Raw genomic sequence first — 26,395 nt, 5'->3', positions numbered from 1 at the left:
ACACAAAAATGAAACACAAATGAAAAAAAAAACACAGTATCACTAACATGTGAAAATACAAAGTAGTATAACACACAAGTAACTGGAGTCTGGGAGGGGAACTGAAAAATGATTTGAAGAAAATGGTCAAAATATTTTTGTTTGACAAAAACTATAAACCCACATATCTGAGAAGCTCAATAGATTCCAAGGGAATGAACCTAAAGAAAACCATGCTAATAATCACATTACTAAGAATCAATGATAAAGAGAAACCTTTACTCAGAGGGGCAAAAGGCACATTATTTACAGATTTAAATAAGAAATATTTACAGAGGAACAAATAAAAACAGACTTTTTTTTTTTTTTTTTTTTTTTTGAGATGGAGTCTTACTCTGTCACCTAGGCTGGAGTGCAGTGGCGTGATCTTGGCTCACCACAACCTCCACCTCCCAGGTTGAAGAGATTCTCCTGCCTCAGCCTCCTGAGTAGCTGGGATTACAGGCGTGTGCCATGACGCCCAGCTAATTTTTGTATTTTTAGTAGAGACGGGGTTTCACCATGTTGGTCAGGCTGGTCTCAAACTCCTGACCTCATGATCCTCCCATGTCGGCCTCCCAAAGTGCTGGGATTACAGGCATGAGCCACTGCACCCGGCCCAGACTTCTTATTAGACTATGAAAGGCAGAAGACTATGGAGTGACATCTTTATAGTAATGAAAGAAAATGAAACCTGTTCACCTAGAATTCATGTTCAAAACAGTAGAAACGTTTTTTGGAGTTTGTATTCACCCTTTCATCTGCTCCTAAGTACAGCAGCACTGTTGGTCTTGAGCAGCGGGAGCCTAGTTCCCAATTCCCTTTATGGAACTGGAGGGAACATAGTTTTATTTGCAAATTATTGTATATGTCCGTTCTAAGCTGGCTGGAGGATACCTGAAGGATGGACTTGCTTGTCTCTATCTCACATAACATGGAATGAGGGCAGGAAAAGCAGTGAGCAGTATTCATAAAAGCTATCTGGGGACTAAAAATCCACAGATAACTGGGTCAAGAGATTAAATCTAATTTCTTCACTTCTTATAAGTCTATTCAAATTGTCTATTTCTACTTGTGTCAGTTTTGGTAGTTTGGCTTTTTTAAGAGATGTGTTTATTTCATCTAAGTTATCCAACTTGTTGGTGTACAAATGTTCATAGTACTCTTATAATCCTTTTGGTTTCTGTAAAATCAGTAATAATATCCCACTTCCATTTCTGATCTTAGTAGTTTGAGTCTTTCTTTTTTTCTTCATCAATTTAGCTATAAAGGTTTGTAAATTTTGTTGACCTTTACAAAGAACCATCTTTTGGTTTCACTGATATTCTCTATCGTGTTTCTAGTCTCTATTTTATTTACCTCCACTCTAATCTTTATTATTTCCTTCCTTCTTTTAACTTTAGGTTTAGTTTGCTGCTCTTATTCTAATGTATGCATTAAGGAATGTATACATAGTTCCTTAACATAAAGTTAAGTTGTTAATTTGAGATCTTTCTTTCTTTTTTTTTTTTTTGAGATGGAGTTTCGCTCTTGTTGCCCAGGCTAGAGTGCAATGGCACGATCTTGGCTCACTGCAACCTCCACCTCCTGGGTTCAAGCAATTCTGCCTCAGCCTCCTGAGTAGCTAGGATTACAGGCATGTACCACCATGCCCAGCTAATTTTGTATTTTTAGTAGAGACGGGGTTTCTCCATGTTGGTCAGGCTAGTCTCGAACTCCCGATCTCAGGTGATCCGCCCACTTTGGCCTCCTAAAGTGCTGGGATTACAGGCATGAGCCACCGTGCCCGGCCTGAGATCTTTCTCTTTTTTAGTGTAAATGCTTATAGCCATAAATTTCTCCCCTTAGCATCGATTTTTCTGTGTCCCATAAGTTTTGGTATGTTGTGTTTTCATTTGTCTCAAGGTAGTTCCTAATTTTTCTTGTAATTTCTTCTGTGACCCATTGGTTTTTAAAGAATTTTTTGTTTAATTTCCAAATGTTTGTGAATTTTCTAATTTTCTTCTATTACTGATTTCTAGCTTTATTCTACTGTAAAAGAATAAATTGCAGTATGTGTAGAAGTTTTTCAATTAAGAATCATGTTAAACATGATTTAACATGAGTTAATCATGAGTAACATGTTAAGCATGAGTAACGAAAACTTAGAAACGGTGCCTTAAATCGTAATATTGTGGTTTCATGACGTCATCAGGGGCGCAGATTCCTTTTCTTTATGGACAGCCATCTTCAGCATGAGCATGTTACTGAAGGGTAACACCAGATGGACTTTGTATCTCCAGGCATCACATGTATTCCAGGCAGGAAGAAAGAAAAAGACAAGTTCAGTTACGTACTTATCACCTAAGTCGGCCTCTGTTTTTGTTTTGTTTTTTATTTTTTGTTTTTATTTTGAAATAGAGTCTCACTCTGTCACTCAGGCTGGAGTGCAGTGATGCAATCTTGGCTCACTGCAACCTCCACCTCCCGGGTTCAAGTGATTCTCCTGCCTCAGCCTCCCAAGTAGCTGGAACCACAGGCACGTGCCACCATGCCTGGCTAATTTTTTGTATTTTTAGTAGAGACAGGGTTTCACCGTGTTAGCCAGGATGGTCTTGATCTCCTGACCTCGTGATCTACCCACCTCGGCCTCCCAAAGTACTGAGATTACAGGTGTGAGCCACTGCACCTGACTGTCGGCCTCTGTTTTAAGACACTCAGGAGAGAGAGTTAAGATACTCTCTCAACAACTTCCAATTATGTCTAGTTGGCCAAAATTTTGTCACATGGCCACTCCTGTCTGCAAAGGAGGCTAGAAGATGTAGCTCTTTTGATAGGGGACATTTCTGCCCCTTAAAAAAATGTAAGTTCTTGAGATAATACATTTTAGGAAGGCAACTAGCATTTTCTGTCACAGGAATCAAGAGACTACTTAGGATACCACTGCTTGGGGAAACATGATGGTGGCTTGTTCTATAGTAGTAGGGGGTTGATGGGAAAAAGTGATTGGATATATATATATCATATATAAGTTATATATATTATATATTCAATATATAAATATATAAATTATATATATATATATATAATTTTTTTTAGACAGGGTCTCACTCTGTTGCCCAGGCTATAGTGTAGTGGTATGATCATAGCTCACTGCAACCTCCCACTCCGAGGCTCAAGTGATCCCCCACCTCAGCCTCCTGAGTAGCTGGGACCATAGGCTGCACCACCACACCTGGCTAATTTTTTGTATTTTTTGTAGAGACAAGGTTTTTCTATGTTGCTCAGGCTGATCTCAAACTCCTGGACTCAAGTGAGCCACCTGCCTCAGCCTCCCAAAGTGCTGAGATTACAGGTGTGAGCCACTGCACCTGGTCATACTTGATCTGTTTTGAAGGCAGCAGCCACAGGACTTAATGCTGGATTAGTTATGGAAAGGAGAAGGAGAGGAATAAAAACCCTTAGGTTTCTGGCCTAACAATTCCAGAGATAGATGCATCATCAACTGAGAAGAGGAAAAACAGAAAGGCTGAGGGTTTTCTTTTTTGGGAGTGTGGTGCCTAATCTAAAATTGTATTTTATATACATTAAATTTGAGATAATTATCATACAGCTAAAGGGAACTCAGTATCCTCTTGAATATCTCTGAGCTATTTAGAATCTTTTCCAAAGGTCACCCTCCTCCTACATTTGTCAGAAATATTTCTATTTACGCTGGAGTTAGTTCCATTTGTTCTTATTGATTCTTCACTTACATGTATCAATTTTTCTCATATATATGGTAAACTTCGTTTTATGTTTATAAATGGAGGGATATGTTGATTATATAGGTATACTCTGTCTATGTGCTGGGCAGGCTTCCCTGGAGGGTGTGTGGGGATGGAAGATGGCAGGTAGGATGGCTGAGGACTCTACATTTCCAAAGAACCAGTGTGTTTCCTGGATGGAACTCCCTTTCCTTTTTTTCAAATCCTCTTTTAGGTTATCTAATTTGGAAGTGTGAGTCTTAGCAATCATTACTCTGCTTCCCTGTCAAGGCCCAAAACTTATATCTCTGCTTAGGAATATGCCATATTCTCCTTAGAGAACAGTTTTTTGATGTTTGGGAGAGTGACTGGGAAAAGACAGTGCTGCCAGCAGTGTTTGCTCTGTGTGCACAGAGAAAGAGAGGGGTGATAATGAAGGGTCCAAGAGGTCCAGCTTTTCCAAATGCAGCTCTTTAGTAACTATGGACATTCCCATGATCTGATTTTCTTTGTGTATGCTGAGTGTGATGGTTAATATTAGGTGTCAACTTAACTGGATTGAGAGATGACTAGAGGGCTAGAAAAGTATTGTTTCTGGGTGTGTCTGTGAGGGTGTTGCCAGAGGGGACTGACATTTGAGGCGGTGGACTGGGAGAGGAAAACCCACGCTCAATGTGGGTGGGCACTGTCCAGTCACTGCCAGCTCAGCTAGAACAAAGCAGACAGAGGAAGGAGGGATGAGCTTGCTTGCTGAGTCTTCTGGCTCACTCCCTCTTCCCTTGCCAGATGCTTTGCTTCCTCTCCTCCTGCCCTGGGACATCAGACTCCAGGTTTTTCGGCCTTTGGACTCTGGGACTTGCAGTAGCAGTCTCCAGGGAGCTTTGGGGCATTCAGCTACAGACTGAGGGTTGCACTGTTGGCTCCCCTGGTTTTGAGTCTTTTGAACTTGGACTGAGCCACTACTGGCTTCTCTCTTTCTCCAGCTTGCAGATAGCCTATTGCAGGAATTCACTGTGTAATCGTGTGTGCTATTCTTCCTAATAAACTCCCTTTTATATATACATATATCCTGTTGGTTCTGTCCCTCTGGAGAACCCTGATTAATACACTGACTTGGAATGTATTGCTTCTCAGACCCCCCTGATTTTACATCTCTAATAACTATTGTTTAAGGTTATGGTTTTTCCGATTGGGTTTTTCCATTAAGTCAATTATATCTGCTCTCATATTTTCTGTATTTTCTCAAAGTTCTAGATCCTGGTAGCTCACCTTACTGATTTCTAGTATTGCCATGGTTCTTTCTTTTTGAAATAATATTTTCTGTTCATGTACTGAAACCTTGGGAGAAAGGAGAGTAGACTCACATGTTCAGTCTGCCATCTTGAAGCTCCTGTATTGGTTTGTTTTATTGTCTTTTCCTAGCTTCCTAACATGAATACCTAGAGCATTCCCCCAATATTACTTTACTGAAGATTTTTATTTGTGAAAGAATTATATGTTCATCTAATCAATAATACCCAGTTAAACAGAGTAAAAGTTAATAGCATCCTCCTTCCTCTCCTCCAGAGCTACTTTCGTGTGAAAACAATGTAAGCATTTTGAATCCATTCACACATTTGTCCATGCTTGTAATAGGGGGAATTTTTTGTTTGCTTTGTTACAAAAATGAAATTATATTTTTCTACTACTTGTTCTTTCACTTGTTTATCATACATGTTTCTTTTTTAAATTTTTCTATTCATTTAAAGCAATGAGCTTTCAAATGTTATAACATAAACTGTGTTTAAGAGAGATTTGGGAGAAATTTAAGCAAAGAAAAACAAAAGGAACAAAAGAATAGGTATGGAAGTACAAGATGTATGTCAAGAATTCAGAGTTAGACACATTTGGCTGAAGGAGAGGAACGATACTGGCAAATATTGAGAAACTTGCAGAGACAATATAGAGTTGGTATGTGAGGACAATGAGTGGGAAGACATTGAGGCTTTAAGAATAGGGTCATTTATTAACTGCTTAATGTTTATTAAACCTTAAAATAACCTAAAAGTATCTCTAATAAAAATGTTACTCATTGAATTGTTATTTTAATTAATTTAGTCCATAGTGAACCCTCTACAGACTAAAGGAGATAATGTATAGGAAAGTCATTTGAAGAACCAAGTGTTCTGTAAAGAGATGTGTCACGTTTTCTCTCTGTATGAGTTGGCAGTGTGGATGCACATTATGATGCTCCTAAAGCCACTCATTCTCCCTCACTGCTATCTGGATTGTGTGGGGGACTGAGTACCCAATGAAAACTTTGGACTCCTAGGATTTAAGCTACTAGTCATCTGGGTAACTTGGGACAAGAAACTTCAGCTTCAGATTCTGTGTAAAATAAGAACTAGAACTAGATTGTCTCTAAAATACTTCCATCTCTAAAAATTCAATGGTTCTGTGATCCTGTAATTGTTCCCACACATCTTGATTTAGTATTTCTTTAGGGAGTTTTAAATATTCATTTAACAGTGACAGGTTGATAATCATTGAAAATGCTATCTATGGCTGGGCGCGGTGGCTCACGCCTGTAATCCCAGCACTTTGGGAGGCCAAGGAAAACGGATCACTTGAGGTCAGGAGTTCGAGACCAGCCTGGCCAACATGGCAAAACCCCATCTCTACAAAAAATACAAAAATTAGCCAGATGTGCTGGCACATACCTGTAATCCCAGCTACTCAGGTGGCTGAGGCACAAGAATCGCTTGAACCCAGGAGGCAGAGGTTGCAGTAAGCCAAGATCATGCCACTGCACTCTGGCCTGGCCAACAGAGCAAGACTCTGTCTCAAAAAAATAATAAATAAATAAATAAAATGCTATCTCAATATAATATGAGCTGCCATGTATTGTGTAAAGGCATCTCACAGCCTTTTAAAAATCAGATTACATTTCTTCTGACAATTCTATTTTATTTTTACTTTTGTTTCTGCTTGAAGTTGCTGTGCATTATTTTGACTTTACAAATTCAATAGGGCGACTATTATAATACCAAAGAATCCAATATTTCACATATATAATATTATATGTATATAGATTTCTTTCATAATTGGCAAGGTATAGTTGTTATGATAAAAATATTTAGGTTTAAAAATTTTATATCTCTAATAACTATTGCAAGAATAAAATGATCTTGATATTCTTATATTACAAGTAATCTAAAATTAGAACTTCTTTTTTTATAAGGTGGCTTTTTCACCAAAAGAATATAATTCACCATCTTTCAGACCAGAATATATAGAATTCAAACCAAAATTTCAGGTGAGTCCTGAATTATTGTATCCCAGTATCATTATACTTAATTACTAGGTTTCTTCAATACTTTAATTCAATAGTTCTAAAAAGCTACTCATTAGAAACACCTGGCTACCATAAAAAATACACATTCCCAGGTCCACTTCTGACCTAATGAATCTCAACTCGGAAACAGAACCTGGGAATTTGTATTTCTCAAAAAAAAAAAAAAAAACCAAGGGGATTCTTAATTTGTCATCTTGGTATCCACTAGAATTTGAAAAACCAGTTACAATAAGTTGCATCCATTAAAAAAATTTTGAACTACTAAGTTGAAATAAAGTAAGACAAATACTAGGCTGATTCTTTCACATTTTGCTTTTTTTAGTTAGATAACACAGAAGTATGAAAAAAGAGTTTCAATAAGAATTTTTATTTTGAAGGCTGTTTCAATGATTAGAAGAGCTTGATCCCAGAGCTAAAAAGCTGCTTATGAATATTACACTGAATTTTTACTGTAATCCTGAGTTTTCTATACGGTTCTCCCTTATCCATTTCTGAGGCATTATACAGTATGCATCAAAAAGCAAGATTAAGCTGTGACATGTTAAGGACTGGGTGGAGCTCATCATCATTGTTGAAACTCTCAGACTTAAAGGTAGATGATATATGCCCCCAAGTCAGTTTTTAGAGAATATTTATGATACTTTTCATGAGTTTCATTTCAGTACTTTTCACTACTTGCTTGAATTAAAAAAAAAAATTTCCTACATTGCTATGAATGTAGCAAATATTTAGGTAAATGAGACTTGGATCCTGATGTTAGCCATTGTCTAAGGAAATGAAGCTAACACTAGAAATTGAGTTGTTAAAAATAAACTATTTATGGGTGGCTTTTTAAGTATTTAAAAATATTCCAAGCAGCAAAAAGCACTTGGACACAAAATAGTGTCAGAATTAAGAATCTGACATTTTTCCATTAAAATTTTTATTTCAATTTCAAATATGTTAAAATAATTAAAGTTGATTTTCTCCCTTTGTGGAGGGTAGGAGAGTGAATAGATACGTTGACAGATTGCTCAAGGAAAATTAACTAGAAAATATATGATAAATTCAAAATCATTGCTACCAAATGTCTTACCTTTTTTTTAATATTGCAGTTTCAGAAATTCAACAAGAACGGTTTTGATCCTTTTCTAAGGAATATAAACAAAATGTCAGTCAGAAAAAGAAAAGATCAAGATATATACAAATATAGAAACATCTTAGGTGCAGAGGTCATAGAGCATGAAGACCAGGATCCTCCTTATCCAGCACAATCAAAAACTGCAGGACCTGCTAATAAAACCTGGGCCCATGACCCTAATATCTTCACAACAAAGATGTTAGAAACTGAGAATAAGTTAGCCCCTGATCCTACTATCAATACAATAAAGGGTTTAGATACAAAGAATAGTTTAAAAGAAAATCTACCAAATGTATCTTTACCAAGCTTCAAAGGAGAATCATCAAGGGCTGGAAATGTACAGGCAAACACATGTCACCTCTCGAAGTCTTTAAATTTTACCCCCCATATAGAATATTTAAAACAGTCAATGATACTCAAGTCAATTTTAAGTAAAAATCTGCAAGACCTTTCAGACAAATTATTTTCTAAACCAGAAGTTAGTATGAACAGTGAAGCAAGAGAGAAAAGTAGTTCTCCACTTCTAAGCATTCATGATAAATCATCAAGTAGTATGGAAGACAACTTATTGGAAAAAAAACAAGATTTAAACAACTGGCTTTCAGAAAAAGACATTTTAAATTCAAAGGCTACTTTAAGTCAAATAATTAAAAATATTCCTGCAGATTCATTTTCAGAAGGTAGTCAAATAATTGAAAATATTCCTGCAGATTCACTTTTAGAAGGTGGTCAAGTAATTAAAAATATTCCTGAATATTCAATTTCAGAAGGGGGTCAGATAATTAAAAATATTCCTGCAGATTCATTTTTAGAAAGTGGACCAGGACAATCTCCAGAGGTAGAAGAACATGTCTCTAAAAAACACTTCGAAGCTGATGAGAGAGATTTTCCAATTAAAAAAAATAGTAGTATCAAAAAGAAACATTTAATAAGTGAAGTACCTAACTCCAAATCAGGTTCAAGTGGCACTGTACATGACTACATTATGAGGCAAATATTCACTGCACCAATATTCTCAGAATTGGAGATAGAAGTGAAAGAGCCAAGTGAGACACCAATGAACTTGGAAAATCAATTACCTACACCTTGGAAGAGAAGTTTGTCATCACATATTCTATTTCATGAAGAAAATGCTGATGAAATAGAATTGCCACAGCCCAGATCTGCTATAAGCCAGATAATACAAGCATTTCCTATAGATACGCTTTTAGAATCTGGGATAATCAAAGTGATAGAATTAGATAAAGAATGCCATAAGAGTTCTTTGCTGGGTACGGGGATCACTTCTCCTAAAGGAAACCTAAAGGATTCCCAAGAGTATTATTCAGAAATCAGAAGTGAGACAGAACCTCTTTCTGAGCAGAATATACCCATCATTCCCAAAGACACTACTTCTGTTAGTAGAGCTGAATTTATACAGGAAGACCAAAATATGTTCCCACAAGATTCAAGTTATTATTCAATAGCAAATAAAGAACTGTATTTGCCAAGAAATGGTCAGAGGGTTGGTAAGGACAAAAATGATCTCAGTTCTACTTTAGAAAGTTTAACTAACTCATTAATGGATAAACTTAGTGAATCAGATGAAATAATGTTAAAATCCTTTTTAAAAAACATCTTCAATGTTTTTTTCAAATATAATCATTCTGAAAGAAGAGGACAGCCAGAAAAAGAATTAGAAAGACTAATTCAACCTTCTTTTACAAGTGACAGAGAACACCTTGAAGAACTCCAAGAGGATTTTGATAAAGCAGAAAAATTAGACAGAAAACCTATTTTGAGTCCAAAGTTGCGTGTGTTTCTAGAAGAACTCTCAGAGTCAGAAGTAAAACATTTAAAATCTGAATTAAGTAAACAAATCCAGCATTACCTTGTAGAAAGACTTTCAGAATCAGGACATATCACCAAGGAGGACTTACCAAAAATCTATCAAAATCTGTATCTGATGAATGAGAAAGCAGAGCGGAAAGGGCCAAACAGTTTTCAGGGGAAATATTCTGAAACTGTGAAAGAAATCATGTCTTTTGTCAACAGTTTCAACCATCATTTCATAGATAAACATTTAGAAATAAAACTAAGATCTTTTTTAAAAGAGATTCTCCAAAACTATTTCCTAAAAAACATTTCAGAAAGCAGTTTATTTAATGAGACAGCATCTGAGACTATATACCCAAACATATCTTCTCTAAGGACTAAAAGTGTCTCAATATCTTTTCATGAACTAGAACAAGATATTTCAAAGGGGAGTTTTGGTAGAAGGTTTGAAATAAACATGAAATATCCTTTAAGTAAATCTCTACAAAACTATCTGATAGCTTTATCAGAAAATGAATTATTACATCTAAAAGCTGATTTAAGCAAACACCTCCAGAGTCTTTTTATAGAAAAACTTTCAAAATCAGGACTAATGACAAAAAAGCAATTAGAAGGGATCAACCAACATATAAATTTGCTTAATTCTAGTTCTATACCATTAAAATATATAAAAACACATTTACCTTTTAGAGATGACTGTCACTTTGTGGAGAAGCATTCAGAAAAGCAAAATAAATATTCAAGAATTGTTCAACAAACCACTTTACAAACGGTTTCTGAGGATAAACTTAGAGAAGCAGAATTGATTCGAGAGAAAGAAAAGAAATATTTTCCCTTACAGAATTTAAAGGGAAATTCATCTTTAATTAAGGAACAGAAAAGTTATCACACTAAGGAAGAAGCTAAAACACCAAGTTTAATCAAAGTACAACCTTCTTCCAATGAAAATATCCAGGCAAGTCCATTAAGTAAGTCATCAGAAATACTTACAGATATACTGCTTAAGAAACTAAGGAAAGAACATGTATTCACGCAGCTTCCTCAAGCAGAAAATTCTGTTCATAAAACAGAGATTCAAGACCCATATAGTTGGGGTGGTAAATCAAAAATAATTCAATCAAAAGCTTGGTGTGAAAAGACACTGAAAATGAAGTCCCTTGATAGAAAGGAGCACGTAAACAGCTATAAATGGACTGTTCAGGAAAAACCTGAAGCAGTATTAACATTGTGTCCAAGAATTCCTAATGCCAGAATGCCAAGGGAAGATGAGTACTTAAACAGAATCACTTTCCCTTCCTGGCAAAGTAGCACTTTAACTCATTTCAATACAGAGACTGGGGAAAAATCAAAATTAGAAGACCAGTATTGTCAGAGATTGAAAGGAAATAATAACAATAATAAAAAGCATTTAGTAACATTTGCACAATACAAAAAAGAAATACAAACTCTTTATATAAAACCAGATGAAATTTGCAGTGAAAAATGTGCCAAGTTCCCTGAAATACAGTCATTCCAACATAAGGTTGTAGAAGATGAGAAAAACTCGAAACCATACCTCTTCCCAGAATTATTTAAGAGAGAAGATCTAAAACCCAAGGTCCGAAAAGAAAGAGACCGTGTCGCCCAACCAAAAAAGTCATTTAACAAGATAGTCAGGATACTACCAACCACACTGCCCACCACAAGAATTCACCTAAAGAAGTCTGTTCCAAGGACACTGCTTCACTGGACTGCAAGAAGAACTATACATGTAATAATGTTTTTCTAAGTCTTCTACTTCTGTATTTGGCAAACTTCTGGCAATAATTTAGGGTGTATATATCCGCATCCAACTGTATGTATAACCTTAATTACCCCCAAGACATACAGACCTCCAATTTAAAAATTCCTCTGAAAGACCAGGTGTGGTGGCTCACACCTGTAATCCCAGCACTTTGGGAGGCTGAGGCGGGTGGATCACGAGGTCAGGAGATCGAGACCATCCTGGCTAACATGGTGAAACCCCGTTTCTACTAAAAATACAAAACATTAGCCGGGCATGGTGGCGGGCACCTGTAGTCCCAGCTACTCGGGAGGCTGAGGCAGGAGAATGGCATGAACCCGGGAGGCGGAGCTTGCAGTGAGCCGAGATTGCGCCACTGCACTCCAGCCTGGTGACAGAGTGAGACTCCGTCTCAAAACAAACAAACAAAAAAATTCCTCTGAAACTTAAATATCACCTCACCTGATTCAAAATACAATCACAAAATCAGGGGGACTGTTAACACACCTACTACCTTTTTATGAAATAAACAGTGGCACCCCTCCCCCAACCCACCATCTGGGACATGAATTAGAAAAAGGTGCCCTCTTCCTCTGGGCAGATTCTCCCAGCTGACACAGCCGAGAGTCAGAGTACACAGTCCTGATTGTGGAAAACTGGCTGGATTTTAGCCCTGACTAAAATTAGTACAACCATTGGCTGTGGCCAGATACTGTGGAAACATAGCCAACATTTTCTTTTCATAGAGATATAACTACAACTATTAGAGGTTTTTTTTTTCACACAGCTGAATTATCTTTGCTTCAGTTAAACAAATATGAAGCTCCCATGTGCCAGTTAACTGGCTAAAAATTAGGGATATGCAAAATTTACAATCCATTGGATTATGAATTGCAAAAATTTAACTTCTAGTCTTTTCTTTTTTCACCACCATGCTATATCATGTGCTGAGAAACTTGAGAATTCAAATATATTTTTAATATTAACATAAAACAATTAGGAGGCCAGGCGCGGTGGCTCACGCCTATAATCCCAGCACTTTGGGAGGCTGAGGCAGGTGGATCACTTGAGGCCAGGAATTTGAGACCGGCCTGGCCAACATGGTGAAACTCCATCTCTACTAAAAGTACAAAACTCCATCTCTACTAAAAGTACCAAAATTAGCTGGTGCACGCCTGTAATCCCAGCTACTTGAGAGACTGAGGCACGAGAATCGCTTGAACCCAGGAGGCGGAGGTTGCAGTGAGCCAAGATGGTGCCAGTGCACTCCAGCCTGGGCAAGAGAGCAAGATCAGTCTCAAAAAAAAAAAAAAAAAAATTAGGAAAGTAAATCTGCGACTAGACTTTATACAAATCATTCCAAAGCAAATTTAAAATCTAGGAATGGAAGGGATTTTTAATTTTCTGAATCACTGGTCTTCCCTATAGTATGCATAACAGGCATGACCCATAATTGGAAAAACTGCTAAGTAAATATGAGTAAGTAAAACTCATATTAAATTGATACTTTGATGTGCATAATTCTACCTTTGAGAAAATCTAATTTCTGCGTAATTGCTTTGAATTTATTTTCCACAGTAAAGCAAACTATTAGCTTTATAGTAACAGGGTAAATATTATATAGCTATATATTATACACACTATATATTATACAGCTAAATATTAACTATAGTGACAGGGTATAAATATCAGCTTATACTTTCAATTTTGGATTTTTCTTTTCTATCTAAATTCGGAAACAGTATTGAGAGGGTGAGTGTAAATACACACGTGTCTACACACTTGGAAAAAAGGTAGAAGATGGGGTGATAGTCTTCAAAGAAGATTTTCTGAATTTTTTAAGACAAATGGAATCTTTAATACAACTTTTCAAGCAAAGTAAGTAATTGTGTTTATGTTAAATGATATAAGATTATATAGGATCTCAGAACCCTTATCCTAAGAGCAGGCAAGGGAGATAGAGTTATCTTTATTTCTCTCGGTTAAACCAACTGTTCCTAAACTTTCCTCTAATAGATAATTGAGTGGTAAGAGGGCATTTTTCAGATGATAACAACTTACTCATCTGATTTTCTAAAATCCAGGAATCTCCCAAAGGAATCAAGACAGAAGAGAGAGAAACTGAGTCGTAGGAGCACCTAGAAAAGTGACCAGTGGCCTGGGTCTCCATGCCCTTCCACTGCCACTCCAGTAATCAAGTTATATCAGCTGTGAAGGAAAATTATGTGTTACTCACTAACATAGCATAAATTATCTCATTGTGGCTTCCCTAATTGTCTTGTGTACATAAGAGGGAAGAGGAAGAATGTTTTCTTGCCTTCTCCAAACTCAGGCAGAAATGTTAAATAGGTAGAATTTATCTTTAGACTCGTTATACATTCTTTTTTGTAAATCTTTTTCTGACTGCCTAATTCTTATTAGTCCTGCCCAATGTTCCCTGATCCCCAGTTCTATTAATCCATCCCCACCTGTGTTCAATTCAAGCAGCCCATTCCCTTGGTGTGGCTGTCTTTGCAAAGTATTATGAGATGAGCTGCTCAAACTGCTGAGGAAATTGTTTACCGTAATTTGAGGGTAACTACTAGATTCATACCTTATATAGCTATATAATAGAAAATTTGAAAAAGAATCATTTACTATGGTATATATCCTTCCAGTTATTTTACCAAATGTTTTACTTGTTTACTCAGAGTATACATGCAATTTTTTATTTTTAATGTAAACATTATAACCATATTCTTGGGTGTGGCACACACTCTCTCCCTCTCTCTGTATGTATATAAATTAACTAAAGATGGTTATTAAAGGATGAAAGATCAAATTTTGGATGATATGAAAAGTAAAATATAAGAGTTCATAATTTATATTTGGGGTCGGAGAGAGAGATTTTGTTGGAGAGAAATTACAAAGTAATCTGGCCAGCATTGCTTAGGAGTCTGACCCCTGAGGTCAGCTCTCAAGTTTTTCAGGTTTCTAGCTTATCTTCAATATCTTTTGAAATAACGGATCCTTTGTAACAGATCTTTTTAAAGCATGGTTTCTAGCATAGTATCTAGCACAGTATCTAATGGGAGGCATCGGGTGTAGGGTCTGAATTTAGAGACTGCCTAAGAAACATTCAGTGTTTTCATTCTTTGTCTTTAACTGTTGCTATTATAAACTTTAGTCCTTGTGTGTTTTTCTTTTTTCTTTTGACCATCCATGTCAGAAGTCCTTGTAAATTTAAAAACTACTTTTAAGAAACCTAATTTACCAATCGGATCTTTTATTTTATTATTTAGGATTGTTCAGATAAATTTGAGGATTTACATGACATGACCTCATTTACACACCTTAAAAAAGTAAAATCAAGATCAAGGCTTTTAGGAAAAAGCTCAGATGGTATCCATAACCATGCCAGACACTCTGCAAGACCATATACTGCTCCAGAGGTTAACAAGCAACGAGAAAGCTACAGTGGAAAGTTTACAAGTCGTCGAATGGTTTCATCAGGCTTAGTTCATATAAATGATAAAACATCAGATTATGAAATGCATAAAATGCGGCCAAAAAAAATTAAAAGAGGATATTGAAAAATGTTCGCTCATTTGTGATATTATAAAACATGTTTAACTCAGAATGATATGTGAGGCCAGCAGTCAGAATATCATTTCTCCATTAACAAAATGGTTTGGAGATCTCTTCTTTTGTGTGACAGAAGTCAGCAACCAAATTTCATCTTGTTAGAACCATTTTGTTTTGATTAAAATGAAAAACAAACACATTTGATGTAAATGTGTTTTTGTTCATGAACCTTAGGGAACAAACCCAGAAATACGTATTCAGTTTATGTCCATTAACAAAGTTTTATTTCTCAGTTTTTCTTAATTTTTCCACTATATAATATCACTCCAATTTGTATTTCTCTGACTTCTCCAACCTTTGTTACACTGTAAATTTTCCCTTTCTACCCAGTTTTCAGGTGATTTGTGGTTATCAATGTGTGCAGCCTTTTGTTATGAATATATACTTTTAGGCCAGGCACCGTGGCTCACGCCTGTAATCTCAGCACTTTGGGAGGCCAAGGTGAATGGATGGCTTGAGCCCAGGAGTTCTAGACCAGCCTGGGCAACATGGCGAAACCCTGTCTCTACAAAAAAATCAGCTGGGCGTGATAGCATGCCTGTGGTCCCAGCTACTCAGGAAGCTGAGGTGGGAGAACCACCTGAGCCTGGGAGGCCAAGGCTGCAGTGAGCTGTGAGAGTGACACCCCTCTCAAGAAAAAAAAAAAGAATACATACTTTTACTCTTCAGCTCTAGTTATATTTCTAGATTCAACAGTTTGCAATTCTCTGGGCCTTATACTTGTTTATTAACTTTTTTGGGACAGAGTTCTCGCTATGTTGCCCAGGCTGGTCTCGAACTCTGGGCTCAAACGATCCACCCGCCTCAGCTGGTCAAATAACTGAGATTTAAAGGTGTGTGCCACCACTCCCAGCTGAACTTTTATTCATTTTAACATCATCTGATATTGCATCTTTTTACACAAAAAACATAAGAATATAGTTAATATTAATTCCTGAAGCATCTCTTACACAGCAGTGACTTTCTAAGTTACTCATACAACTGTGAAAGGGCCTCTTAGTAACACCATGCTTGGGAAACTGCATAAAATTGTAGAAACTGAATAAAGTATAATCTAGCTAAATCAACATAGGATTTAAATCAGACTTCTGAGAATTGGTTCTATTTCTTTGTAAGTACAATATTTGGATCTTGTTGAACTTTGATCCACTCTTGAAAAGCAAAACTCGATTTACAGAATTTTTGTTTCTATTTTTCTACCAGAAGTTATAAAGACTATGGGGTTTAAATAGAATTGGCTGATGGAAAACATAATTCCTGATCATTCAATGTTATAATCAGGATAGAAATTTTTTATAGGGACTAAGAATTTCCAATAATCCTCAAAGTTGTAAGTATTTATTTCAGTCACCATGTAACTGGGAAAACACAACTCCAGATCTTTCAGGTAGAAGGAATACAGGGAGTTGGTTTTGTGGGTGATGGAATCAAGGCTAAGAAGCAAAAAGGGATGTTGAAGCAACCCAGGGATTAGCAAGAGTGGGAAGTGCTACCACCACTCAGATGGAAAGGACAGCAGGAGGAACTGGTGCTACCAGAGTCTTGAAGCTAGAGACAAAGATGATACCGCCACTGCCAGGGACACTCGAAGCAGAAGGGGAGTGGGGCAAAGGGTGAGAAATACCATGTTTCTCCTCTCTCGTTCTGCTCTCTGATCTTCTGTTGCCTCCCTGGAAACCAGAGTTTGTGGGTACATGGGAAACGTAGATCCCAGTGAAGCAGAACAGGGAGAGAGTGGAGAAATGAACTTGAGAGCTAATAGGCAATTGGCCAACAGTACTTATGAGGGAAACCATTGATTTGGCTTGCAGTAAAGGAAGAAATATTTACTAGATAGAAATCTCAAATCTCTGCCTCATTAAATTTTTAATGGCAATATTGTGACAAGCAAAGAATTTAAAACTTCTTACCATGGAAATCTCTTACATTTTCTTTTCAAAAGTCTTTTTTTTTAATTCAAATACTTATTCAAGAAAGAATTCAATAAATATTAAACATCTACAAAATGCCAGACACTTTTACTAAACAGCAATATACCAGTGAATGAGACAATATTCTCTGGAAGTCCACAGTCCTTTGGGAACATAAACACAGAAGCAATTAGAGTTGTGTAAGTGCTTTTTGGGGAAGGTACTATAGAAGCTCATAGGAGGGCATTTTAGCTAAGTGACTGCTAGTTTGGGTCCTTTGAAAAGCAGACACCAAGATGAAATTAGATGTGTGGTAGTCATGGCCCCTACTAATGTGTCCATGTCCTAATCCCAGGAACCTGTGAATGTTACCTTATGTGATGAGAGATTTTTGCAACTGTGATTAAACCAAAGGTGTTGAGATCGGGGGAATTATCCCAAATTATCTGGGTGGGCACAATATAATCACACAAGTCAGAGAAGGAGATGGGACCACAGAAGCAGAAGTTGGAGCAGTGCTGTGCCATGAGGGAAGGAAGTAGGAAGCCTCTAGAATCTGGGAAGGCAATAGATTCTCCCCTAGAGACTCCGGAAGGAGTGTAGCGCTGCCAATCCATTTTAAACTTCTGACCTCCAGAACTGTCAGATAATAAACGTGCGTTGTTTTAAGCCACTGAGTTTGTGGTAATTTGTCACAGCCGTGATAGGAAATTAATACCACCTGCAACAGATGTTTTGCGGGGAAAAGTCTGGGAGGGAAAAATAGGGAGGCAGTAGAAGATGGCTGCGAGAGCTGTCCAAGATGTAAGTCTGACCAATGTGGAAAAGAGGGAGGAAGACAAGAAGGCAGAATAGGAAATAGGAAATGTCTTAGACTGCAGTGTCATTCTTTTTTTTTTTTTAAATATTTTTTTTTAATTTTTTTTTTTTTATACTTTAAGTTTTAGGGTACATGTGCACATTGTGCGGGTTAGTTACATATGTATACATGTGCCATGCTGGTGCGCTGCACCCACTAACTCGTCATCTAGCATTAGGTATATCTCCCAATGCTATCCCTCCCCCCTCCCCCCACCCCACCACAGTCCCCCGAGTATGATATTCCCCTTCCTGTGTCCATGTGATCTCATTGTTCAATTCCCACCTATGAGTGAGAATATGCGGTGTTTGGTTTTTTGTTCTTGCAATAGTTTACTGAGAATGATGACTTCCAATTTCATCCATGTCCCTACAAAGGACATGAACTCATCATTTTTTATGGCTGCATAGTATTCCATGGTGTATATGTGCCACATTTTCTTAATCCAGTCTATCATTGTTGGACATTTGGGTTGGTTCCAAGTCTTTGCTATTGTGAATAATGCCGCAATAAACATACGTGTGCATGTGTCTTTATAGCAGCATGATTTATAGTCCTTTGGGTATATACCCAGTAATGGGATGGCTGGGTCAAATGGTATTTCCAGTTCTAGATCCCTGAGGAATCGCCACACTGTCTTCCACAATGGTTGAACTAGTTTACCTCCCACCAACAGTGTAAAAGTGTTCCTATTTCTCCACATCCTCTCCAGCACCTGTTGTTTCCTGACTTTTTAATGATCGCCATTCTAACTGGTGTGAGATGGTATCTCATTGTGGTTTTGATTTGCATTTCTCTGATGGCCAGTGTCATTCTAAGTAAGTTTCAGTCGGGCTGATGGGGAGTGCTCCAGCCGAAGCCATTAATCACAAAAGGCCTTTGTCTCCCAGGAATGGGCCTGACTTGCAATCCCTGCTGCCAGGGGTAGGGATAGGATGAGGCAGGTATGGTAGGTAGCATAATGTTCCCCCAAAGATGCCTACATCCTAAGGCCCAGAACCTGTTAATATGTTAGGTTACGTGGCTAAAGGAACTACGATTGCAGACAGAATTAAGGTTGCTTATCAGCTGACTGTAGACAGGGAAGCTATCCCAGATTATCTCATTATGCCCAGTGTAATCACAGGGGTCTTTAAAAAGTAGAAGATAGAATCAAAGAGAGAACCAGAGAAATGGCAGAATGAGGATTCAGCCCCAAATTGCTGACTTTGAAGATGGACAAACAGGGCCATGAGCCAAGGAACATGAATAGTCTCTAAAAACTGGAAAGGCCAAGGAAACAGATTCCCATCTGGAGCCTCCAGAAGGAATGGAGCACTGCCAAAACCTTGATTTTAGCTCAGTAAGACTGATTTCAAACTTCTGGACCAGAACTTCAGAATAATAAATTTGTGTTGCTTAAGCCACTAAGTTTGTGGCAATTTGTTACAGCAGCCATTGGAAATACAGCAAGCAAGGAGCCTGAGGCACAAAATTTAAGAAAGCACTCACAGGGTGAAGTCATCACTCATGGTGATACCCATGGTGATGGTTGATTTTGTGTGTCAACTGTACTGGGCCACAGGTGCCCAGATACTTGGTCAAACAGTATTCTGAATGCCTGTAGTCCCAGCACTTTGGGAGTCCGAGGTCAGGAGTTCTAGACCAGCCTGGCCAACATGGTGAAACCCCATCTCTACTAAAAATGCAAAAATTAGCTGGGCATGGTGATGGGAGCCTGTAATCCCAGCTACTTGGGAGGCTGAGGCAGGAGAATCACTTGAACCCGGGAGGCGGAGGTTACAGTGAGCTGAGATCATGCCACTGCACCCCAGCCTGGGCGACGAGCAAGACTCCATCTCAAACAAACAAAAAATTACATTATTCTGAGTGTCTCTGTGAGGATGTGTATTAGGGTTCTCCAGAGGGACAGAACTAATGAATATATGAAATGGAGTATACTAGGGAGAATTGGCTCACACTATCACAAGGTGAAGTCCTGCAGTAGGCCATCTGCAAGCTGAGGAAGAAAGAAGCCAGCAGTTGCTCCATCCAATTCCAAAAGCCTCAAAAGCAGCAAAGCCAACAGTGCAACCCTCGGTCTGTGGCTGAAGGCCCAAAAGTCCTGAGGAGGCCCTTGTGCAACTCCCAGAGTCCGAAGGCCAAAGAACCTAGAGTCTGATGTCCAAGGGCAGGAGGAGTGGAAAGAAGCATCCAGCATGGAAGAAAGATGAAATCCACAAGGCTCAGCAAGCAAGGTTATCCCTCTTCTGGCCGCCATCTAGCCGTTTGGCAGCTGACTGCATGGTGCCCACCTACATTGAGGGTGGGTCTTCCTCTCCCAGTCCACTGACTCAAACGTCAATCTCCTCTGGCAACACCCTCATAGACACACCCAGAAACAATACTTTACCACAGGAGTCCCCAAACCCCGCTGTGGACCCATACGGGTCAGTGGCCTGTTGGGAACCCAGTGTCACAGCAGATGAGCAGCAGGGTGGGTGAGCATTACCGCCTGAGTTCTGCCTCCTGTCAGATCAGCGGCCACATTAAATTCTCATAGGAGCACCAACCCTATTGTGAACTGCACACACAAGCGATCTAGATTGTGCCGCTCCTTATGAGAATCTAATGCCTGATCTGAGATGGAACAGCTTCATCCTGAAACCATCCCCCACCCCATGGAAAAACTGTATACCACAAAACTGGTGCCAAAAAGGTTGGGACCACTGTGTTATCAGCTATCTAGACATCCTTCAATCCAATCAAGTTGACACTTAATATTAACCATCACACGGTGTTTCTGGATCAGACTAACATTTAAATCGGTCGACTAAGTGAAGCAGATTGCACTCTCTAATATGAGTGGACCTCATCCAATCAATTGAAGACCTGAATAGAAGAGAAAGGCTAAACTTCCCCCAAGTAAAAGATAATTCCTCCTGCCTGCATGCATTTGAACTGGGACATTGGCTTTTTCCTGCCTTTGGACTCAAACTGAAACACTGACTCTTCCTGGGTCTTGAGTCTGACAACCTTTGGATGAGAACTACACCATCAGCTCTTCCGGATGTCCAGCTTGCTAACTCACCTGGCAGATCTTTGGACTTGTCAGCCTCCACAATCGCATGAACCAATTCCTTATAATAAATCAGTTTATATATGTATGTATATAAAATATAGATATGTTATATACGCACATTGATTCTGTTGGCTATTTCTCTGGAGTACCCTAACACACCCCATAGTAGGAGATCTGAGAAGCACCATTTCGGGCCCTCTATGGTCCAATTTTTAAACTACACACATTCAGGAGAACCTCCACACAGATTTGAAAGACCTCTAAGGTCTCTGTGGGCCTCTCTTACAGAAGGGAAATTTAGAAGGGGGAGGTTAGTAGGATGAACTATAGCCCTTACCACTAGAGTTGCTCTTAGGGCCTCAGCGGTCTTCATCTTCTCCCTTTTTCACTGTCCATTTTAAATTCTTTCACTTTGGTGGGTCTTGGTGGCTTAACGGATGGAGTAACCCAAACCTTCATTCTTGAGGGGGTCCAGTCAATAAACATGAAGATAATTGTGCTTGAAATCGCCTATGGATTTGTATATTATTTGTCTTTTTAATTTTTTAGTCCTGAGGTAATCATTTTAAAATAACTTTTAATGTAATATAAATAAGATTGTATAAATTAAGAAAATCAACTGAAGTAGGTCCCAGTTTACCACACCTCCAAACTATGTATTCTTTTTGAGACATGGCAGAGTCTCTTTTCTAATTAGGAAATATTAATTAATTAAGACCTCTATGCCCTCATATGTTGTATCTCCTACAGGAGCAATAACCATACAAAAGGCCAGAATGCCTTCTGCCTCCATTTAATCAAATACTCAGTTGATTATAGATTATGTAAATAAATCTGCTTGAGAAAGGGCTTTTCTTGACAAAACAAATCAGAATCTGTATATTAGCTCTGTCAGACTATGCAAGGAAAATAAAAGCATAAACTCAATTCAGTAAATCTTTATTGAGCTCCCACGGGGTGCATGAATTTAGGATCTATAATTTACATAAGTAGGAAAGTGTTACTTTAGCCCCCTTTTTTAAAAAAAAGCAAATTACAATTTCTGTATACATTTCAAGTGAATCATTTAATGTGAGTGAGGCTCAGTTAGGTGTTACCATAAGTATTAACAGAAAAAAAGGGAAAGCACAAACATTTTCCCTCTACCAGAAAAGGGTCTGATGTAAGATAAACTAGCCTGTTGGTTTAACAATAGCTCATTAAAAAGGCCAGAGAATCTGGGAGAAGAAGATGTACTTGGAAGCACTGTCCTCTGAGGGCCCATTCCCAAGGGACAGCAAAATACTGAAAAAAATTAACTGGCTCAAAAATTATATTGAGAGATAAAAAGAGTTAGTCACAGCTTAGAAAAAAATTCCAGAATAAATGACACTAGCTAGATTAGTAATTCTGATGTTTCCTTGTCATAGTACTCTGTGTGAAACAGAGGGACTACAAACTGGTGCCCCTTTGAACAGAGTGGTTTTAAATAATAGATTCTCCAGTGCACCAACTGTATTTTCAAGTATAATTCTGGTATTTGTACCTAGAAATACAGAAGAAAAAGCAGCAAGGAGAAAGTGTCAAGTATATAGGACATAAAATGATTTGGCAGCCCTAGAATTCCCAGTATGAGTCTTTTTCATCAGGAAAATCACATTCTGGCTCAGTCCAAGGTAACACTGGAGGCAATGATATTGATGGCTTGTTATAAGCAGGAGGCAACAGTGAAAGTATTGAATCCTGGCTTTCTTCTTTCATCTGTTAAAGAAACTCAAAATAAGGCTGTTGATATATCATTTCAATACATCAGTTTTGTTAGCAATAAATAACTTTTAAAGAATTTATGTTAAATGTGTTTAAAATTGTTTTCAGGTATTTCCCCTAAAACTGCCTTTGATTCTGGTCATCTGAAAACAGGAAGAAGAGCCAAATAAACTGACTTCTTATCAGAGTTACTTTGCCCTTTCATCATTTCTAGCCAACATAGAAAATGTCTCTAAATTAATCAAAATATACACCAAACATCAGTAACGTGATGATAGTCCATTTTATTTTTACTCATTCTGTTTTGAAGAATGAAAGTATTTTAGAAAGTCTATAATTGAACTACCAAAAGTTTTCTTGTTTTTAACTTTATTTTGTAACAAAGTTATTAGTAAGAACCTTGGTAACCAAAATATCTCATCAAGCCAACAAAATAAAGTGACTTTTTAATAGTAATTAAAAACATCGAGACAACGGATGATAGATCAGCTCACCTGTTTGAAGAAAACATGGGACAATAAACTGCTTGCTGATGGCCTGAAATTTTTAAGAAAGTTATAAAAAAAACCTTTATATTAGAATGTAGATTTCAGGTGTAAAAATATGTTAGAAATTAGGTTTAGAGCTATAAAACCCAATACGAAAAAGATTAAAAAGAATGTATGTCAGAAGCCCAATTCTTAGCTACAACCTTGACTAAAGGAAATAATTGTAGAGGTATCCTTCAATTAATCCATACTCAACATTTACTGCACACAGTATTTACTGACAGTAACTTAGTAGGGTAGCAGCAATTTACATTTTATACTACTTAGAGTCTTAACGTAAATGTGCTAATTAATGTCTAGAAAGAGTAACTGATTTTTACTCTCATTTTTATTGTAAAAATCAGTTAGAAAATGATACAGCTGAGACTGGAGCCCAACTCTTCTGATTTTTTTTTTTCTTTTGAGATGGAGTCTCGCTCTGTCACCTAGGTTACAGTGCAGTGGTGTGATCTCGGCTCACTGCAACCTCTGCTTACTGGGTTCAAGCAATTCTCCTCTCTCAGCCTCCCGAGTAGCTGGGACTACAGGTGCATGCCACCACACCCGGCTAATTTTTGTATTTCTAGTAGAGACGGGGTTTCACCATGTTGGCCAGGCTGGTCTTGAACTCCTGACCTCAGGCAATCCACCCGCCTCGGCCTCCCAAAGTTCTGGGATTACAGGTGTGAGCCACCGCACCCAGCCTCTTCTGATTTTGAATCCAGTATTCTTCTCATTTGCTTGTTCCCACTAATTGTTCTTAGCATTGATATTTTCTAGAGCAGACAATATTTTGATCAAAAGATTTGTATTCTCCTGGAAGGGCAATGTTACAAAGCTTCTATAAAATGTAAAACATGTACATTTTGTGCTATTTAAAAGAGATCAATATTACCTTTTCTCAGGATCTTGTTGCAAACAGAGCTGTACCAAGCTAAAGAAGGCAGGAGAGAAAGTTTTTGAGGATGGTGTGTGTAATCGGTCACTATTTACTGTGTGAGTTCCACTGGAGACAAGCACACTTTCTCCAATCCCAGAGTCTACACCTGACCGGGAATTTTTCATTCTGGATTCTGATTGAGGGAAAATACTGATATCCAATGGGCTATAAGGAGGACCTTTCAGTTTCTGTAACAGCATCTAAAAGAAACAGAACTTTCCTTCAACACTTTTCAGGCAAAATATTAAAACAGTAACAACAATAAAGCTCCTAAGAGTCTATAGCAAACATGTTTAACAGAAATTATCTAGAATGTAAGCAGTCTTATGAAAGGCAAGTAGCTCAGGGATTTTAGCAGCACTTACCTGAGTTCTATGCATGTCCTGGAAAGGCACCTGCCCACTGGCTAATTCACATGCTGTAATCCCAACACTGTAAATATCTGACTTCACATTATACCCATGTAAATCCTGTAGGACACAATTAATTTGAAGTCTTTTAGTGCAAATAAGTTAACCAAAAGTTATACACATGTGCTTTTTTGATAAAGAATGGTGAACAATAATGGAAAAGAAACCCATAAGCGACAAATCAAGACACACTTCACATATGGTATTTAATTTCCTAACATAATTTTGACAAGAAAGAGAAATAAAGTCTTGCAGAAGGCCATTCACCAATCCAAATATAAAGACACAACTGTACTTTAGCCAAACTCAGAAGACACTTGAGACACAGACAACCCAATGCAACGGCCACACCTGACCTGTCTCAGTAGTTCTGGACTCAGCCACGGCTGCACTGATGTGCTGAACTGTGGGAAATCATACACAGCCCTATGCCTCTGTCCATGCTTAACCAAACTATGCAGATGGGACAGGCCAGAGAGGGTCACTAGGCCATCACCAGAAATGAGGATATGGCTGGCTTTAATACTCCTAGAACAAAAAGAAACAATCCTAAGTAACAGGAAACTGGCCAATGAAGAAAGAATAAAAATCTGGCAGGAACAAATCCATATATTCTCTTGGAAATTAAATACCCTTTACAAAACAGCAGTATAAACTGCAAAACAGTACTGCAAAACTGCTGTTTACACAGGAAATGTTCAGGGAATAGGAATTCTTTCAGCTACTTACTACAGCACCAACACAAGTAAAGATATAATTGAAAGCTACGTGTTAAGAACTGATGGCCGGGTGCGGTGGCTCACGCCTGTAATCCCAGCACTTTGGGAGGCTGAGGCGGGCAGATCACGAGGTCAGGAGATCGAGGCCATCCTGGATAACATGGTGAAACCCCGTCTCTACTAAAAATATAAAAAATTAGCCAGGTGTGGTGGCAGGTGCCTGTAGTCCCAGCTACTTGGGAGGCTGAGGCAGGAGAATGGCATGAACCCAGGAGGTGGAGCTTGCAGTGAGCCAAGATTGTACCACTGCACTCCAGCCTGGGGGACAGAGTGAGACTCTGTCTGTCTCAAAAAAAAAAAAAAAAAAAAAAAACCTGACAATATTTTTTCAAACAAGGAATGGAATCAAATAATTAATTTCACTTTTTTTTTTTTTTTTTTTGAGACAGAGTCTCACTCTGTGGCCCAGGCTGGAGTGCGGTGGAGTGATCCTGGCTCACTGCAACCTTCACCTCCTGAGTTCAAGTGATTCTCCTGCCTCAGCCTCCTGAGTAGCTGGGACTGCAGGTGTGTGCCACCACACCTGGCTAATTTTTTTTTTTTTTGTATTTTTAGCAGAGACAGGGTTTTACCATCTTGGCCAGGCTAGTCTCAAACTCATGACCTCAAGTGATCTGCCCGCCTCGGCCTCTCAAAGTGCTGGGATTACAGGCATGAGCCACCATGCCTGGCCAATTTCACTATTTTTGAATGCTGTTACAAAACACCTAATAAGCTATCTAAAAAAAAATCAAACAATATTTGAAATATAAGGTTATAAAGCTA

At 38.1% G+C, this 26,395-nt stretch overlaps 2 protein-coding genes and 1 long non-coding RNA gene across 9 annotated transcripts in view; 1 reads left to right on the top strand and 2 right to left on the bottom strand.

Annotated features, from left to right (window-relative positions):
• Window positions 1-15,537, top strand: part of C2CD6 (C2 calcium dependent domain containing 6) — a 124,073-nt gene extending 108,536 nt beyond the window's left edge. For 4 of the 5 annotated variants that reach the window (XM_055379402.2, XM_019022116.3, XM_055379403.2 and 1 more), the window contains 3 exons: window positions 6,964-7,038; window positions 8,172-11,762; window positions 15,056-15,537. In XM_055379402.2, coding sequence (XP_055235377.1) covers window positions 6,964-7,038; window positions 8,172-11,762; window positions 15,056-15,346 — 3,957 coding nt within the window. In that variant the 3' untranslated portion in view covers window positions 15,347-15,537. Of the gene's footprint in view, window positions 1-6,963; window positions 7,039-8,171; window positions 11,763-13,516; window positions 13,653-13,858; window positions 14,290-15,055 lie in introns of those variants that run through there. The other variant, XR_008677437.2, reaches the window with a different exon arrangement.
• On the bottom strand, window positions 238-8,273 carry LOC129531939 (uncharacterized). The gene is made up of 2 exons (XR_008677440.1): window positions 8,153-8,273; window positions 238-2,294 (listed from the first exon to the last, which is right to left on the bottom strand). It is a non-coding gene; the product is annotated as an uncharacterized lncRNA (long non-coding RNA).
• A 6,614-nt stretch (window positions 15,538-22,151) lies between the features above and the next one.
• The window catches only part of STRADB (STE20 related adaptor beta), a 29,813-nt gene continuing 25,569 nt past the window's right edge, over window positions 22,152-26,395 (bottom strand). For 2 of the 3 annotated variants that reach the window (XM_004033049.5, XM_055379404.2), the window contains exons 8-12: window positions 25,208-25,379; window positions 24,807-24,911; window positions 24,397-24,641; window positions 23,469-23,511; window positions 22,152-22,968 (exon numbers count right to left, since the gene is read on the bottom strand). In XM_004033049.5, coding sequence (XP_004033097.1) covers window positions 22,825-22,968; window positions 23,469-23,511; window positions 24,397-24,641; window positions 24,807-24,911; window positions 25,208-25,379 — 709 coding nt within the window. In that variant the 3' untranslated portion in view covers window positions 22,152-22,824. Of the gene's footprint in view, window positions 22,969-23,468; window positions 23,512-24,392; window positions 24,642-24,806; window positions 24,912-25,207; window positions 25,380-26,395 lie in introns of those variants that run through there. The other variant, XM_063695093.1, reaches the window with a different exon arrangement.

This window comes from Gorilla gorilla, chromosome 11 (assembly GCF_029281585.2).
Source record: "Gorilla gorilla gorilla isolate KB3781 chromosome 11, NHGRI_mGorGor1-v2.1_pri, whole genome shotgun sequence".
Classification (NCBI taxonomy): domain Eukaryota; kingdom Metazoa; phylum Chordata; class Mammalia; order Primates; family Hominidae; genus Gorilla; species Gorilla gorilla.
This window is presented reverse-complemented; position numbering and strand designations above follow the sequence as displayed.